This window comes from Diabrotica virgifera, chromosome 6, assembly GCF_917563875.1.
Source record: "Diabrotica virgifera virgifera chromosome 6, PGI_DIABVI_V3a".
NCBI classification, from domain to species: Eukaryota; Metazoa; Arthropoda; class Insecta; order Coleoptera; family Chrysomelidae; genus Diabrotica; species Diabrotica virgifera.
In genome coordinates, this window is record NC_065448.1 from 25,530,633 (window position 1) to 25,549,547 (window position 18,915).

Here is an 18,915-nt window from a genome sequence, read left to right on the forward strand (position 1 = left end):
GCAAAAAACGCGTCAAATTTATTTGTGAGGGGGACATTTTGTAGGCTAGTTTTCAACTAAATTATATCAATATCTAGCGGGGCGGACACAACCCCTAAATTCTTTAATGGAAAGAATTTGGGTGAATAAATGGAAATTTAAATTTCGTTCAATTATATTTTCAAAAATACCACATACATTATATTTTTTTCAGTATTTTTGGAAAAATTTTGGACTCAATACTTAATATCTTTACGGTTTTACTTGATTCTTCCAAAAAAATACTCAAAATACTCCAATACTCAAAAAACAATCAATTTTGAATTCAATGCCCCAAAAAAAATTTCTAAACTCACAGTTTTACTTGATTTTTCCAAAAGTACTGAAAATAAGTACTACAAAGGTAGTTCAACTACCTTTACAAAAGTACTACATACGTTATATTTCTTTTCAGTACTTTTGGAAAAATCAAGTAAAACCATAAAGATAACATTAAGTATCGAGTTCAGAACTCCAAAATTGTTTTGGAGTATTGAGTCCCAAGATTTTTTCAAAAGTAGTGTAATGAAATATAATTGTGTGGTATTTTTGAAAAGGTACATGCACTCGGGTGCAAAAAAATCGATCCACTAATAATTCGGTCATTTTTGATGTCTCGAATTTCCTAAACCTGTTGTCCGATTTAAATAATTTTTTTACCATGCTATAGCCTTATTCATTAACAGTATCTCTGTAATAATATTGTTGCTAGACAGGTAAACTGTCATTATATAGGTACCGGGTGTACGAATCAAACTGTGTTTTTTTCTCAAAGTTCGCATCACCCTGTGGACTATTCTAGCATTTATCAAATGCTGAAATTAAAAACCACCGATAGCCTCAGGTTTTATTAACATTCTGTTTTTAGATTCATTCGCTTAGGTAGGATAACAAAAAAGTTAGGTACTTTAACAACTGGCCATGTTCGTCATCAGTACAGGGTGTTTTTAAATAAGTGCGACAAACTTTAAAATGTCCTCAAACGCTTCGTTTTCGAGATACGGGATGTTCAATTTTTTTTACAATCTGACGATTTACTTGTTGCTTTAAAACCAGTTAAGATATGCAAATCAGATTTGGTGAGTTTTAAGACGTAGTTATTGCACATTTTTTTTTCTCTGATTTTGGCTTTGGTTTAGAACTAGAACCTTTAGCCACGTAATTGTATAACTTATCACTAAGTCAGGGGAGTAATGTGTAGTGTGTGTGTGTGTGTGTTGAGTAAGTGTCTTGTTACTTTGCAAAGTCGACGTCATTGTCTTTGCAAAGAGACGCTAATTGTTTCCGAACGTCTGCGGTCCCTCCGGTGAGTACCGATCCCACAAGGACAGAAACTATTGCACATTTTTTGACATAAAATTAAGAATTTTATATTCACCATTGGCGTACATACGGGTAATATGATCGGTTATAATATCCGTTTGCGCGCTAATGGTGAATATTAAATTCTTAATTGTATGTCAAAAAATGTGCAATAACTATGTCTTAAAACCCACCAAATTTCATTGGCATAAATCAACTGGTTTTAAAGCAATAAATAAATCGTCAGTTTGTAAAAAAAAATTAAACATCCCGTATTTCGGAAACGAAGCGTTTGCGGACATATGATTATAAACAAACTGTCATTATTTTCATGTGTAAAATTACCCCTTAAAGTTTGCCGCACTTATTTCGAAACAGCCTGTACAGATGACGAACATGGCCAGTTGTTAAAGTATGTAACTTTTTTATTATCCAACATAAGCGAATGAATCTAAAAACAGAATGTTAAGAAAAAATGAGGCTATAGTTGGTTTTTAATTTCAGTATTTTATAAACTCTAGAATAGTCTACAGGGTGATGCGAACTTTGAGAAAAAATCACAGTTTGATTCGTACACCCGGTATACAATGACAGTTTACCTGTCTAGCAACAATATTATTACAGATATATTGATAATGAATAAGGCTATAACATGGTAAAAATATCACTTAAATCGGACAACAGGTTTAGGAAATTCGAGACATCAAAAATAACCAAATTTTCAGTGGATCGATTTTTTGCACCTGAGTGTAGTTGAACGACATTTAAAATGAGGTATCACTCAACCCCTTTTCCATTAAAGATTTTTGGGGGTTGTGTCCGCCCCCGCTAGAGGGTTGATGTAATTTAGTTGAAAACTGGTCTACAAAATGTCTCACTCACAAATAAATTTGAAGTGTTTTTGCATATTTTTAGATTTTCTATAGGAACCAAATTATAGAGGGAGGCACGTTTTCAAATTGACACGCTGCATAAAAGCAGTTTTTATAATATAATAGTTTTTCAGCAATAGTGTGTAGAATATCATAATTTTTGTAAACGTTTAAATAAATCAGTGTAAATAATTCGAACCATAGTCAAATACCGCTTGACCATTCAATAGTCAAATAACCAAAAAATGACAATAATGGAATCAATGTTAATTTATATTAGTCAGCCCAGCTGTTATTGAATAACTAGAGTTGTTAGTAAGAAGATCTGCGAGGATAAGATATACATAGGATGATGCAATGAATGAAAACTGGGTATATCGAGAATTAATTTTTTTTATTGTTGTCTGCATATAACTAAAAAAACTATGATGAAATATATTGTTTTTATATTACTACAGTATTTATACGAATAATTCAGTCTTCAGTTTGAAAATAAAAATAATAAACTTAAAATTGACCTAAATTCATTTTCACTTATTCGATTAATACACAAAAATTATTACAAATTCAACTTTTATTTTTTCTTACGTATACACTTGTGAAATATAACTTCTTCAATTCATTAAAATTTCTGATTCATTAAAACAGCACATATTTTATAATATTTCTGATTCATCAAACTAGCACATACTTTATACATAAGTCTAAAATCACAAAAATAATGGAAGCTTAACAAACAACAGTTTGCTCTGGCTAGTCCACATTTATCTACATATCTCTTTAAGACTTACACGACAAAGAACGGAAATGTGTTTTTCTGCTTATTTACAATTTTTACAAAAAGCTTCTTTGTCTTCTTTTTATTATGCCGTCATCCAGGTACCATTTTATCTAGCTTAAGCCAAATTTCATCTTTTAGTCGTGCATCGTCTCTTCAGTTTTGATTTTCGAGAATGTGACTTTTTGCTCAGGATCGATGGGTTCTCCATCCAAGGTACACGGAATTCGCTGGAAAGAAAAATAAATGGTTGTACACAGAGTACAAATGAGGCGTTCTTTGCAAAAACCCCATATGTCACTTTTTACAACATCGGAGATATTTAAAAAAAAAGTTATTTAATTGAACCCTATTAAGTTTACGGAAATTCTAAAATTAGTGATTTATTATTTTGATGATTACACACAGTTTACAATATAAATAACATTATTTTTTCCTTTTGTTTATTTATGAAGGACATTTATTCATTTGACATATGGGGTTTTTGCAGGAATTTTTCATTAATTAATAGGAAAAACGATATTTATAGTAATAAACCAAAATAAAAAATGAATGAAAAATGGTGTTTACTTATAAAATCACACAACACAACTATTCGAAGGAACTTTAACCTATAAAAACCTACTGACAGCCAAGCGATAAAGTTTCCCGCAAAAACACCAATAGTCATTAACAAAGGGAATTGCGCTTGACATATGGGGTTTATGCGGAATCGCCTATAGTTTTGTCGCTTATATTTTGGACTACTGTAACTTTAATGGAAGTTTCTTACGCAAGGAACGTAAGTAATTAGTCCTTCAATCCATAGATGGCATAAGTCCATTTTCGGAAAAAAAGGACTACTGGGGTTTTTGCAAAGAACGCCTCAAATGTTTTAGTGTGTTTTTCAAAACTCGCAAAAACTTACAAAAACCCTTAAAAATATTGAAAAAAAAACATGTTTTTTAGGGTTTAAAGGGGTCTCACCCAAATTTTGAATGTCTTAGGGGGGGGGGGGTATGGTTTGAAATCAACATATCAAGCACATTTTTGTTAATTTTTTTCGAAGCTATGGTACAATTATTTTATTTTTAAATTAAATAAACATATTAAGTGCAATTCAAAGAATATTTAGAAAAAAATGCAATCCAAAATATTGAAAAGTAAGCCATTGGTGACCAATTTTGACAGGCAGCTCACAAAAAAATGGATTTTGTGGTGGACATCAGAACTCGTCACTAGATCATACGAAACAAAAAATTCAAAAAGATGTAATTAGCTTATGAGTTTCACGAGGTCACAACGTCGAGTTTTTTATTTTTAATGATTTTTGAATTTTTGGTATCACACAAGAATCAAAAAAATGAAATTTTTGGTAAAAATTTTGTGAAAATCAACAGATTTATTATTGTTGAACAAAAAATAAGTAAAAAAAGAAAAATATCTCGACGTTGTTACCTCATGAAAGGTCTCAAGAAAATATGTGCAAAATATCAGGTAGATCGGCTGAATAGTTTTTCAGTTACAATGTCCACCGCATTTGAAAAAGCAGTTTTGAAAAAAATGCGTTCAAAGTTTTGACAACTGCATCTTCATCTTCTTATTTGTCTGCCAAATCGTAAAGTGATGCACATTGGGATATGTTTTTTGAATCGAGGAGTAATCTACAAAAGAGAAGACGAACAGTTGTTTAACGTTTCTCACTACACTCAAGCGTGCTGGCGCGAAGTCGCGGCAAAGCGAGTCGAAGGTAGTGATATTCAACACACTGTATCTCTGGTAATTTTACTCCGATTATTTTGAAATTTTCAGAGTATTCTTGAAAGTATGCACATTTATTTGAAATAATAAAAAAATTAAATATTTCTAAAAATACCCCAAAACCCCTAAAAAACAGCTTTTCGGATTTTTGAAGATGGCGCACCTTACGAAAAATCTGGAAAAAATCAAAAATACATTTTTTGATAAAATTCACAAAATAAAAAAATAGACCTTGTAGCCATCTCCAAAAAAAAGTTACACGCTTTAAAAAATCTACATTCACCTACGGGCCTATAAAAATAGATTTTGTAAAAGTTGCAACTACATGTGTGATTTTTTTTAAATTCTTAAATTGATTGCAACCCATTGACAAAATAAAAATGAAAAAATGACGTTTGGGGGGTTAGGGGGAGAGGGTGACTGACTAAAATTGCTCTGAGTCTTATTTTTTAAACATATAAAATGCAAAAAAATTAAAAAAATGATACAGGTTGTATCAATCTCAAACAATATTTTCAACCCCGCAAAAAATTGCAAAAACCTTGAAAAAAACATGTTTTTGGGGGATAAAAGGTGTTTTGCCCAATTTTTGAATGCCCTAAAGGACTAAGTTATGCTTTTTCTCATGAGGATCTTTCAGTGCGTCACAGTTTTTCGATTTCTTTCTAACGCATCAAATTGTATGTGACAGAAAAAACGCACGTCGGTGATTACATTTCGTCAGTGACATTTATAACATTTATTCTAGTTGTCAATAGATGGCGCTACAATCAAAAATAAAATAATTTGCGAATTATATAATATATCTACGATTATAATCTTAACAATTTAAAAAAATATACAAATCAAAGAAAATACCATTTTATAAATGCAATAAACACAATTGATTTGTTTTTGTGCCAAATTGCAAATCAAATTTGACAACTGTCAGATTTAACTAAAATGTCATGTCACTAAAATGTATATTATCACGGACTTACCTTTTTTTCTATCATTTGTGAAGCACTGAAAAATGCTCAACAAGTGATGAGGGACTGTTTAAGTATTACGGAACGCAGGTTGGGGGTCAAAAATCTTCAAAAATTGCGTTACGCAATAGTAAAACGCCCAATAGAGTGCGTTACGTAGTGGAGGGGGGGGGGGTCAAAAATCTTCAAAAATCGAGTTATGTAATACTTGAACGCTCCCTGAGCAAGTTAGACAAGAGGAAGAAAAATAAGGAATAGAATGGAACAAGATAAGGCATTTGGCATAAGATAAGCCATCATGAAAAAGAAAAATCAGAGATACAGCACAATAATAATAATAATAAGAAAATACTGAATACAAATCTAGAAAATTATAAATCTGGACTTCGGAGGTAAATTACACTATGTCATTTCAAGCAATTCTGCAGTAGAGCACATTGAATGTTATAAAAATCTTATATATTCCATAATTGTTTGAAAAACAATATTATTTACCATATTTTAATGATAATATATAACTAAATTTGTATAATCCAGCTAATAAAATAAGTGGATTAAAGAAACTTATTCAAAACAACACTATATCAACATAATGTAGTTTACTTCCGAGGTCCAAAAATGTATTGTAAATATTGTAAGTTTTGTAATGAAGTATGAAATGTAGTTAAACTAGCCCTACACCTAGGCTACTTTGGTTGTATTGGTTGAATAAGCAGCATTTAAAAAAACCCCTGAATTACACAAAAATGGCTTATAACAATAATGAAACTGACTACATTTTCTAAAATTTTTATACATTTTGCAAATACTTACCACGGATCAAACTTTGTTATGGGATGCCCAAAGGCAGCTACAGGTAACTCTTCACTGACTTCCAAGAATTTGATATCTTCTAATTTTGGCCACAACGACATAACTGGTTCGTTATCCTCCTCTTTAGATGCCAAACCGGCTCGCTCCTGTCTCTGTTTCAACTTCTCTATAACCCTCTGCTCCCGGATTCTCTGAACATCCCATCTACAATTTAAAATCTAAATTTCAGGAAATTGAATGGATTAGAAGAAATTCAATGAATGTATTTGAATGAATCGGAATAAATTTGGACAAATTAGAATTAAATTGAAATGGTTTTAACTAATTTAACACATTGCGTGCCACCCTTTAATTGGGATAATAGTCTCACGGGCCACTGATATTCACGACAAAAAAGTAAGTCATACGTGGTACATCAAAAATGAGTGATGTGGTCCCTGGCAAAATATCTGTGTATCTCATATATGAGTGACGCAGCACGCAATGTGTTAAAAGAATTTTAGCAAATTTGAAAAGACATGTAATGGATTTTAATGAAGTCGCAAGTCCTGATAAAAATAAATAGAATTACAAACCGTTTTCGTCTCCTTTCGTCATTTTCTAACCTCATATGTCTTTTATTGAAGACTTCATCATCTAGATTTTCGGTGCCTTCCATTGTATAACAACTTGCATAAAGTTTATGTCGCCACCGAGGTACCTTAAAACGTAGATCAAATCATAGGTACATCACAGATAAATAAAATGAGATTATTTGTCTCATTTTAACAAGTTTAAATTATTAAATTTCAATCCAATGGTGCATTAAGATTGTCTAGTTTATTTAGTTAAGTGTTGGGTCTTATATTCATATTCTACCACCATACTTGAAATAATAATTCTTACCTCTAATGAAGCTTCAGTACATTCTGTAACATCAACTTCTATCGTAGGTATTCCTAAATTTACTTCGTGTGACTGAGTAACATAAGGTTCTAAGGATGTTAAAGCATTTGTATCTTTGGTGACTCCTTAAAAATAAACAAATATTTTTTAAATCCGGTACCATATTTTTAATACATCTTTACACACTTTAAATGTGAAATGTTTTAACTGTTAAAAAAAAACAGATATAACATAAAATAATAATATAAAACATATACAGTAGACTCCCTCTATAACGAGAACTGAAATGGCGGACTAATTACCTCGTTATAAGATAAGCGGATCTTGTTATATCAGACAACAATAATATTGTGCATACCACCATCACTGAAATGTTTTGATGCCTCTTACGTAGTTTATTAGGTGTCGATGGTCAACATCATCAATAAAATTTGGCCATCGTCAATTGTAAATTTCCTACAATATTCAATATCAGTCAAGAAGGAAGAAGTTTATTACCAGCAGTGGAATTTATTACATCACTGGTCTCAATAAGCACACAGATGTTAAGCATTCCTGTATACAGGCAGTTATGGTATTTATTTATGGCCACCACCATGCCATAAACAGGTAAAGAAACATATTCGATATCATTTTTCCTCGTTATAACCAAATATGCCTCGTTATAGAAGTGTTTATAGTTCAATAGGAATTTCATGGGACATCTAGTGTACCACATTATAAGCAAAACCTCGTAATACCCGTTTTCGTTATAGAGAGAGAGACTACTGTATATACAAATAACTTCTTTATTTTTTTACTGTACCTCCAACTGCAAATAATGTAGCAACATTTAAATTTTAACATGTTTGCCCTTTGTCCAGTGTGTATTACTTGTTAGTTTTATCCTTAATTTTAAGCAAATCTCTATAACATTCTGGGATATTTCCTTTCTGAAGAAATGCCCCTGATGATACTCTTGAGAGCGAAAGTATACTTGGACAAGATTTAATAAAATACAGTGCTCGATATCTACCTTTTATTTCTAAAATTCATCTATTCGAGAACTCAACCATATCCTATCCTATTTTAAATAACTTTTATTCTGTGACAATCCCAAAATGCCTCGTATTTGTTGCCAAACTCAAAATAGAAATTTCATGTAAAAGATTTTAACGATTAGGCTCTAATAATGGAAATTCCATAGAGGCCAGTCAGTGGAAGTGATAAATTTTATTAATCTCATAAGAGTCATAAACAGACTTTATTTGCGGCAAAATGCAAAATTCATATACGAAACCTACACTCTTCACGTTTAAAACACATTTTGATTTTTGTCAAGATTACACTCTGACGAAAAGATATCGAATTTTTACCAACGAGTTGATACAAATTTGGGACATCATTAAATTGTAGGGTCCAAGAAGTTAGCTACAGATATAAGAAAATGAAGACATGACAGTGTTGTCATGTGTTCTTAGAATAAATTTATTTATTTATTTATTAACGGGATACCACCCAATTTAATATATACACAGAATATTATTATAATTATCTAGTGATATAATAAATATAAAGATATAGTAAATATGTATGACAAAAATTGGTGATGCAGCTATATAGAAAAAACAAATATTAAAATAATACAAAGTAAATAACAAATATAAATCACATAAAATTACAATTTTTTTTAAACACTGTCTACAAAGATTTTCCGAAGCGCACAGCAACAAATCAAGGTCTATTCTATTTCCATTAAGAATGATTCTACTCAGCGGAGAATGCCTACCAAAGTTGCAGAGATGAAATTTAATTGCAAAATTTTGGGATGTTCTAGTAACTCTAGAGGGAACATTAAAGTCAATTAGAGACAGTAGATCATTGCAATTAATTTTTGAATTCAGTAGTTTATGAAGAAACAAAACATCAGCATACATCTGTCTGGAAGATAGCCTAGGAAGATTTAATTTATTTCTAATTTCTGAATAGGAATGGTCACTTAAAGGTTTGTGTAATTTAAAACTAAAGTACCTAATGAATTTATTTTGGACTTTTAAGCTTGGCTATATGGACTTCATAAGTGGGTGACCAAACAACTGAGCAATACTCAAGAACAGATTTAACTAGGGAAATGTAAATCAGTCTGATGGAATTAATGTTATGCAAGCATCTAGAAGTTCTAATAATGAAGCCTAACATTTTAAATGCCTGGTTATTCACATAATCAAAATGAGCGCAAAAATTTAGTTTGGAATCTAATTGAACACCTAGATCTCTTACAGTTGATACAGACTTCAGTGGTTCTTCAGCTAATTTGTAATTATAAAAGAGGTTGTTAATTCTTCTACAGAAACTAATAAAGTGACATTTTCCAACATTAATGCTCATTTGGTTCCAATTGCACCATGAAATAATTTTGTTAATGTCATTTTGAAGTTTTTCACAATCTGAGACGGATTCGATAATTCTATAGATTTTTAAATCATCAGCAAATAGCAGAAATTTAGAGTTAATTTGAGATTTAATGTCATTAACATATATATTAAAAAGGAAAGGCCCTAAGTGGCTTCCTTGTGGAACACCAGATGTTACGGAAATTTCACTAGATTGAATGTGTTTAATTTTAACAAGTTGTATTCTGCTAGTTAGGTAACCACATAACCAGTTATACAGATTGCCCATAAATCCAATAGCTTTAAGCTTGTTACACAACAATTTATGATTCACAGTGTCAAATGCTTTGGAGAAATCTGTATAAATAGCATCCACCTGTAGTCTCCTTTCCAAAGCATCAGATATGTATTGCGTGAAAAGTAAAAGATTTGTAGAAGTTGATCTACCTGAAAGAAAACTATGTTGCTCTTCAATTAGTACATTGCATAAAGGTGTTTTAATAGAGTCGCATATTATACTCTCTAGAATTTTAGGAATAGAAGAAAGAATGCTTATTGGTCTGTAGTTAGCTATATTACTCCTGTCACCTGATTTATGAATAGGAACAATAAAACTAGATTTCCACAAACTTGGACAAATACCTGAATCAAGTGAATGAGAAAACAGAAAATATAAGGGACGGCTTAAAGTACATCTACATGGTGGAATTCCATCTGGTCCAGAACCTTTAAAAATGTCTAAATTGGCTAATTTAGACATTTCAATTCAAATATGATTTCAATAGATACATTACAAGAATTTCGACTCATTGTTTTTTCATATTCTAAGGTGGACTGTATTAAATCATCATCATTTACTCTGTAAATATTTTGAAAGCATTGCACAAAATTATTCTGCACCATTATTAAGCACTGTGTTTCCAAGAAACTTAGTGTTTGGTAGACCATTATTTTTGCGTTTGCTGTTAACAAAATTCCAAAAGTGCTTTACGTTTGAACTAATTCTAGATTCAGTAAATCAGGAAAGAGCATGTGATATATTTATTTATTTATTTATTAACATGGAAAACATTAACTAGATAAAATAATGATGAAAATGTTTAATGTTCTCTAATTAGGTTTTTCGAAATACCAAGATTTTGGTATCAATATTAAAGTTAAAAAGTGTAAAATAAGTAAAATTCTGCTGGTTTTAAGATTTTACTATTATATTTTTAGTATATTATTATCAATATGAAAATAAGATTTGTATGAATAATAAAGTTAAACTGTGTTAAACAGTGAAAAATAAGTTAAAGAAATGGCCATAAAATTGATATCTACAGAACATCTGTGCAATCTGGCAACAGGAAATTTACATGTTCTGACTCCATTGCCAAATCTATCCACTAATCTATCAACGCAATTTGCCAAAAAGAATTTCTAATAACTTATTGCAATTAATATCAAAACAAACAACAAATATGTATTCGTTCGTGTGCTACATAAATTAGAAAATTGCACAATCTTAGACAAGGAAAGAGAGGGACGAGTAATCCCTATGACCAAAAGTGAAGCAGAACTGACACCAGAGATTTTGATCAGCAACGTATCTTTGAGGTATTGTTATAGATTGAGTATTTAAAATGAAAAAATGAAATGTATTTAAAATGAAAAATTTATGTACAGTAAATGTTTTATTAAGTTGCTCATATTACGTACATATGTTTCAATACGTACATATGATTTTATTAAGAATTTTAGATGAGGATTTACTTTATTTTTTATGACATTTTACCCCTCAACGAACACCCACCACTGGTAACCCATTGTTATATTTGATGTGACTGCCATGTTTTTGGTGCCAAACAAACTCAAAACTGGCTTCACTTTTTGAATGTGTATTAAATGAGTGTTACCCGTCCTCTCTCTTTCCTTGTCTAAGGGCACAATCCATAAAATAATGTAGTTTTCAAAGCTCTCTCTGTATATTTAAAGCCTACAACATATTACACATTTTATATATTATATAATCACATGCCAACAATGCCAAACTAAATTTAATGTTCTGTGAATATCCAATGCAGCTAACTTCTCAGACCCCACAATTTAATGTTGCCCTTAATTTAAAAAATTGAATTCATGCTTCACTGTCATTCAAAATTGCCAATCACTTCGAGCGTTATTCCTGAGAGAGTGGTTCATTTTACACAAAAAGTGCTATTAAACATTTTTGTTCAAAATTACCTCAGCTACATTTCTTATTTGAAAAAATTTTTTCTACGGTGTACAGATTCTTCGTAAATCGATGTTTTCCCTTTCCCCCCCTACGAGTGCGGTTTTTAAGTGTATGTGCGGGGGTGGGTGCACCAAACTTTTTGGGGTTCCAAAATTGACATTCTCAGCAAAATTCAGCTTATTCCTAGCATTTTTACAGGTTACGTGGCATTTTCATCTGATAAACATAAATATTATGCAAAAAAATGGAATCAGAATATTTTTCCCAGCTTGGCATATACTTATGTGTCAATAATTGTTGTTTTTTGTTCAATTTGTGAAATTTTATTTAATATTGAATAATTAAAACCATATTAATAAAAAACTTATCATGTATTTAAATAAAAAATATTGGATAAAAAATGGCGACCAAAAACAAAAGATGACATATGACAACTGCGCCATCTAGCCACAAAGCTAGTAAGTACAAATAATAAAAGCGGGAAAACTTAAAAACACTATTACTTACGCCGTTTTTTCTTCTTATATCTCCTTTTGTACGTCCTTTTCTCCTCCAAATTGAGAGATTCATTATGCGATAATCCTGAAGAGTTACTCGTAACTCTTTTCCTTCTGATACTCATTTTTAAATTTTTCATGGGATCAAACTCACTAATATTGTTCACAGAGAAATGATACCCAGACACTTCTATATTCTCACCTAGATTAAAGTCACTTTTCCAACTATCGTCTATATTTCCTATCAAAAGTCCTTCACTGTTTAGTTCTGTTTCACTATGTACACTGTTTTCTTCATCTTTCACATCATTTAAAGTCACAACAGGTGTTTGAGATTCACAAGTAAGTAAACTTAGACCGTTTTCAGTCTTATAATCACTTAGTTCCGTGTAACTATGATCATTTGGAGAATTCGGTTGAACTACAACTTGTACTTCCTCTTGTATTTCTTCTTTCAAAGGGCCTTGGGTCATATCTTCTAAAATAACCTCGTAGTTAATGCCTTCTGTGTTTGGTTTAAAAAGAATGGCTTCTGTGTTTTGTTTTTCATCAATTTGTATAGGAATAAGCTTCTCCAAACGACTTATTTTTTCTTTAAGCTAAAACATTCACAGTTAATTAACTTTTAACAAAAAATTTAATTGAATCTTGAATTGACCAAACAAAATCAAGTAGGCAAATTTGTAAACAAACAAGGGATCACAACAACAGCATAAAATAGTTAAAATTAGGAAAATATAGGGATAGAGAATGTAATGTGAAGGTGTTGGGGATTATAATAATAAATAATAATAACAACAAAACAATCGGCCAACGCTGATACCGGCAGAAAAAATGCAGAATAGCTAAATGAATACTTCAATTGTTACTCTACTCTCAGCCCTAAACCTCGAGCCGTTTTTAAAGGCTTCCTAGTATAAAACTTACCATTTCATTTTCCTTTCGTAAAAGAGATATCTCCCTTTCTTGTTCGAGACTTCTATCACATTCAGTTAATAAAAGATTAGAAGTCAACCTTAACCAGTTAGAAAACAACTTAACCTCACTTTTGGCAGATGTTTGACAGTTACAGTTGAATGACGCATTTGTGTTTAATTCTTCACTTGTACTCTCGTTTTGCAAATGGTTCGTAAATACATTTTCTATGACATTAATTTCTTCCTCGTCACTGAAATCGCTGTTTTCGGCGGTATTTATTTCGTTTGAATTTTCGAAGGGATTAGCACAATTGGACAATTTTGAGCTATTATTTTCATCATGAAAATCTTCGGACATTTTCGAACTCACTCGTTATGTTTTGACCATTGTTTATGCTTGGCAAATTACATCAAAATGCGACGAAATTTAAAATTACTGATGTCTTAAGCATTTCCCGTTGTAATTACAGTCTTTTTTCACCGGCACGGCCAAAAAACTACCCCTGACATTGTTTTACATAAAACTAATCACTTAACGGTCTGTAATTCCGTAACCAATTAACCGGACTCAAAAAACTGTTCATATTACACATTTAATACCTCAAATAAACAAAAAATCCTTCTAAATCATTTATTAGAAAAGCAAATCAAGAGTCCTGACTAATAAAACGTAAGGCCTGCTACGTTGTTTTTGAACTAGAAACCAAATCATTGCAGATGAGGTTAGGTGCACTATTCACTTATTTTTAAGCCCATTACCTACTAGACACATAGTTTTCACTCACTGTTAGTTTGAAATACGCCATTTAATAGTTTTATATTAATTTCGACCTTTTTAACCGTGCTTTAAAGAGAAAATACGCGTTTAGTTCACTAGTCATTTTTTTAAATTATGTATATTGTATTAAATTGAAACACAATTCCAGTAAAGTTATGTTGGAACTGCGGTTTTTAATTTTCGGGATATTTTGTTTTTACATTACTTTTGTTCATCAAAAGATTCACAACAATCGACAAGAACAACGCTTTTTCCCTACAACAACTATAATTTACCACATTTTGCACGATAAGACACCATACTGTCAAACACAGCATGTGTGAGAACAGGATGGAAGATCGATCAAAAGGTAAGCGAAAATGAAAGACATCACTTTTTATTATGACATCTATCAGCCGTATGTCCATCTCTATTTATTTTCGTAGGATAAAAATGTGAGCAAAGGATAGACATACTCTAGGCATTTTTTCATGATGATAATGATGTCATCAATTATTTTAATGTGATTTAAATAATTACTATAATACATATTTATTTTAACAACATATAAATACATAATAACATAAATACATAATTAATACATTTTAATAGCATAAATAATAACATATAAATAGCGAAATAGGCCCTTTATTTGACAGCTCGTCAGTGTTGCCACATCTAATACGACGAACTGCGAACTTTTCAAATAAAGACGGCCATGGTAAAAGGTTAAACAGTTACCGATTCACAAGCTTTTGAATGTAAATATAACCTACACCAACATAAAAGAAGAATCAGCTGATTGCTGAAAACATTTAACATTTTTATGTGTGGTGTGATGAAAACTAAAATGTTATCACTACCTGCATTTATAAATAAACATTGAGGTTTTCCTAAAAGTATGAATAGATAAAACTTTAAAATATGGAATTTGGGTGTTGGTACTTTCTCATTTTTAATTTATCGTTAGTACTTATACATTATGCTACAGGTTTAACAGGTTAGTTTTTTGTTTTTTAAAATGTATTGTAACTTAAGGCCCCCATTCACGTTGAGATCGGTACCGATACACGTCGCAAGTATCAGTTCGCGATACAAATCTCAGTGTATTTGGCTGTCTCAGTATCCCTGTACCACAATTCTATCTTCATCATCTACAACTCTATCTCCATCTGTACCACTGTTGTGAAACAGATACAAATCTCATGATACATGTATCACAACTTGTCACAATATATTGTTGTATCGATACTGATCTCAATGTGAATGGGGCCCTTAATAATAACAATTTCTATTTAGTTTTATATATTTATTTATTTATTTATTTATTTATTTATTTATTAACGGGCCTTGCCCACTTTTAGTACAATAATTTACAGTTTAAAAACCTCAATAGAATTAGTCAAATAATAAAATCTTAATATAAAAACAATCTAAAAACAGTCAAAGTGCTTAGAAAAATAAAGTTACAAGTTAAAATAATAAAACAATACAACATTGATATAATATAAAACTGACAGGTACAAATACAATACATCACAATATATCACATTGAAAAATTTATATCACAATTTGCTTTAACAGGCTCACAAATTTACTATAGCTTTCATTAAAAAAATCTAAACTATCAGCATAACAGTTAGCCATTCGTGATACTCTAGTTATATAAGAATTTAGGCCAACATTGGTTCTCCTAAATGGCTGATGAAATACGTTAACTGATCTGGTGTTTCTTAATGGAACTGAAAACAATATTGTGGACATCAATGAAGGACAGTCAATCATGCTATTAATGAGTTTAAAAAATATTTTGAGATCTGCCTGATCCCTCCTCACTTTCATATTATGTGATAGTTGACTGGACTAAAATACTAGTAATGCTAACTGATAGGGAAATTTATTTATTTACATTATATTATATTTTATATTCTTCGTGTTATTTTTCAGGCACCTTACATAAAAATATAAAATACTATGAGACTATCCACTCTGACCAACTAACCCATAAACTAGTCAAGAGGGGTGTCAAGGAAAGTACTCACCCTTACAATCAAATAAAGGAGGTGAACTTACGAACTCACGGTAGAGATTTCCGGCTGATTCTTTCACCAAAACGAGACATTTTGCATTCCAATTTTAAAGCTTATGCTGTAGATGGTGATGGCAAGGAAACAAGTGTTCATATAAGTAATATAAACATTTTACCTTTATTATTATTTAATTAAAATATCTTTTTATTTGTAGATCGTGATGATTTCTATCATGGAAGAATGTTTGGAGAAACAGATTCACATGTTAGTATGCACATGGATGATGGTATGTTAACTGGTAGCATACATCTACCTGATGAGACATTTCACATAGAACCATCTTGGAGACATTTGCCTCATTTTAATAACCGAACGATGATTGTTTACAAACAGTCTGATATTAAATTTAGTTGGGACGCTCAAGAATCTCCTGAACACCCACCGAGACACAAGGTTTGTGATTATGTTAAAGAAGGTGCTGAACTAGAGAGTGACGAAGATATTGTAGATGAAGATGAAGAGCTTGAGAAGCATATAAGGGAAAAGAGACAGATCGACCAATATGAGTACACTCCAACCAAGACTAGATGCCCTCTACTACTTGTAGCTGATTACAGATTTTTCCAAGAGATGGGTGGGAGTAATACTAAAACCACTATAAATTATTTAGTAAGTTATTTTAAAAAGATGCCTGGACTATTTTAGGGATTTTTATTTATTTATTTATTAACGGGATAAACCCAATACATACAAAATACAATAAAGCAGAGCTTTCGTCAAATAATGAAAATATAAAAATTAGATACATGTAAAACTACAACTATAAAACACAAACATAAAAAAGAATATAAATTATTTTCAAATGATGAAAACATCTGAATCAATTACAGCAGTTAGATCTATTTAATTTTTTCTTTTTTAAATTCAAAATTCAAGACGCCCAAGTTCTTGTTTCATAGAGGAAATTGAAGAACCAAACAGATCGATTAGATGACTAAACTTGTTTACATACAGGGCCAATCTACTAATTGGTGCATATTGACCATAATTTGTAGCGTGCCATTGTTCCTTGAATATTTGTGGAGTTTGTGACAATCTAGCAGGTATATTAAAGCACACAAGACTTATCAATTCTTCGGAGTTAATAACCCCAGAGATAATTTTGCGAAGATAACAAATATCCAACATGACTCTTCTGCGTTCAAGAGTTTGTAAATTTAATCTCATTAATATATTGTCATAAGTATAATTTCTAACTGTTAAACCCATCTTAAATGCTGCAAAACGTAAAAATTTGTTTTGAACCTTTTCAATATTTAGGATTTGATATGCATAACTAGGTGACCAGACAATAGAACCATATTCAATAATTGATCTCACGATACTGCAATATAAGATTTTTATTGTGTGAATTGACAAATCTTTTGATGAACGTAATTCAAAACCCAACATCTTAAATGCCTTCGAAACAGTATAGTCAATGTGAGAGTAAAATGTTAATCAAATATTATACCTAAATCCCGAATTTCGTTCACACATGTGACAGGAGTATTATTAATAAAATATTGATGGTGAATAGGCAAATGGGATCTAGCAAAAATTATTAAAAATCAACCTGCTAGTTTTCACAATCATAAACTTGTCAGGAAGACACGTTCCACAATTAAAATTACGTTCAACAATTAAAACTTCCCTGTGTTCCAGTGTTCCCATACATCAAAGTTTGTCCAACTAGACACCGTTAAGCTATTAACAAATTTTCAACTTGCTGTTAATAAACTTTTTTTTGGTACGTAGTATCCAGGCCTATTAGGGTTGCAGTTTTCAGTGCACGCAAATTTGTGCATACCTACTAAGGCCTAAAAATGAAACATTTCAATTAACTATTTTTGTTTCTATGAGGTTGAATCTATTTTTAATTTTTCAGATTAGCCTTATTGATCGTGTTCACAAAATATACAATGACACGAGTTGGCAAGACCGACAAGAAGTAGACGGCTTCAAAGGTATGGGATTTGTAATTAAGAAAATTGTTGTTCACAGTGATCCGACTCGAATAAAATCTGGCGAAGCTCACTATAATATGTTTAGAGATAAGTGGGATGTCAGAAATTTACTAGAGGTAAATATGTAGATGAACAATTAAAATATTTTTAGTTCTTTGAGTACAAGTCAAAATTATTCTTATGGGATATCTTTTTAATCCTACATATATTGTAGGTTTGATATATTATCGTCGTCTTGGTGATGAGAGTTAACCCGCATTTTTGGATAAAATGAGTTGACTGCACCTAGTTATTTATAACACAATGAAAAATGTAAAAAATGGTGAAGTCAGCTAAGTGATTATTTAAAAAAGTAAAAAGCATTGCTATGACTGTAAAAAATTTCATGAGAATTGGTTAATAAACTACATACCTACTTATACTATTTCTTTTTAAACAAAAATTTTCTATGCCTATTATCTCAAAACAATAATTGTGTGGGTTAGCTCTCTATACCTCCAAGGCAACGATATGCATTCTCTTGAGTTTTCTCGAAAAAATCAATGTTTTTAATAAGTTTTCTGCAAATAACTCCAAAAGTTTTCGTTTTATCAAAACAACTTTACTTAACAAAAATGTACCTTTTGAAAAAATAAACAAAACCGTTTTTTTTTTTAATTCTCTTAAGACCAATAGTAATCGAGCTATACTTTATTATATGTTAGCTCTTCTTCGTCAAATGCTAAATATTGTAGTTTCAAAG

At 31.0% G+C, this 18,915-nt stretch overlaps 2 protein-coding genes across 5 annotated transcripts in view; one reads left to right on the forward strand and one right to left on the reverse strand.

Annotated features, from left to right (window-relative positions):
• Positions 1 to 2,569: 2,569 nt before the first annotated feature.
• LOC114326996 (male-specific lethal 1 homolog) lies at positions 2,570 to 14,469 on the reverse strand. The gene is made up of 6 exons (XM_028275488.2): positions 13,391 to 14,469; positions 12,474 to 13,062; positions 7,377 to 7,501; positions 7,067 to 7,191; positions 6,492 to 6,695; positions 2,570 to 3,200 (listed from the first exon to the last, which is right to left on the reverse strand). Exons 1-6 carry the CDS (start codon positions 13,736 to 13,738, stop codon positions 3,101 to 3,103), a joined length of 1,491 nt encoding a protein of 496 aa, XP_028131289.1. The 5' UTR covers positions 13,739 to 14,469; the 3' UTR covers positions 2,570 to 3,100.
• A 433-nt stretch (positions 14,470 to 14,902) lies between these two features.
• The window catches only part of LOC114326997 (ADAM 17-like protease), a 35,366-nt gene continuing 31,353 nt past the window's right edge, over positions 14,903 to 18,915 (forward strand). Inside the window, exons 1-4 of one of the 4 annotated variants that reach the window (XR_003651931.2) lie at positions 14,903 to 15,137; positions 16,085 to 16,324; positions 16,382 to 16,836; positions 18,095 to 18,289. Coding sequence is in view for 3 of the 4 variants with exons in the window: in XM_028275489.2 (XP_028131290.1) it covers positions 15,062 to 15,137; positions 16,085 to 16,324; positions 16,382 to 16,836; positions 18,095 to 18,289 (966 nt within the window). In the remaining variant the exon portion in view is untranslated. The remainder of the gene's footprint in view (positions 15,138 to 16,084; positions 16,325 to 16,381; positions 16,837 to 18,094; positions 18,290 to 18,915) is intronic. The other 3 variants (XM_028275489.2, XM_050654870.1, XM_050654869.1) reach the window with 3 other exon arrangements.

Excerpts from the sequence above, each read along its gene's own strand:
- LOC114326996 (XM_028275488.2), bottom strand. The coding sequence starts at position 13,738 with ATGTCCGAAGATTTTCATGATGAAAATAATAGCTCAAAATTGTCCAAT. Across the intron at positions 13,063-13,390 it reads TACGAAAGGAAAATGAAATG|CTTAAAGAAAAAATAAGTCG; the intron begins GTAAGTTTTATA and ends TGAATGTTTTAG. Across the intron at positions 7,192-7,376 it reads GTACTGAAGCTTCATTAGAG|GTACCTCGGTGGCGACATAA; the intron begins GTAAGAATTATT and ends CTACGTTTTAAG.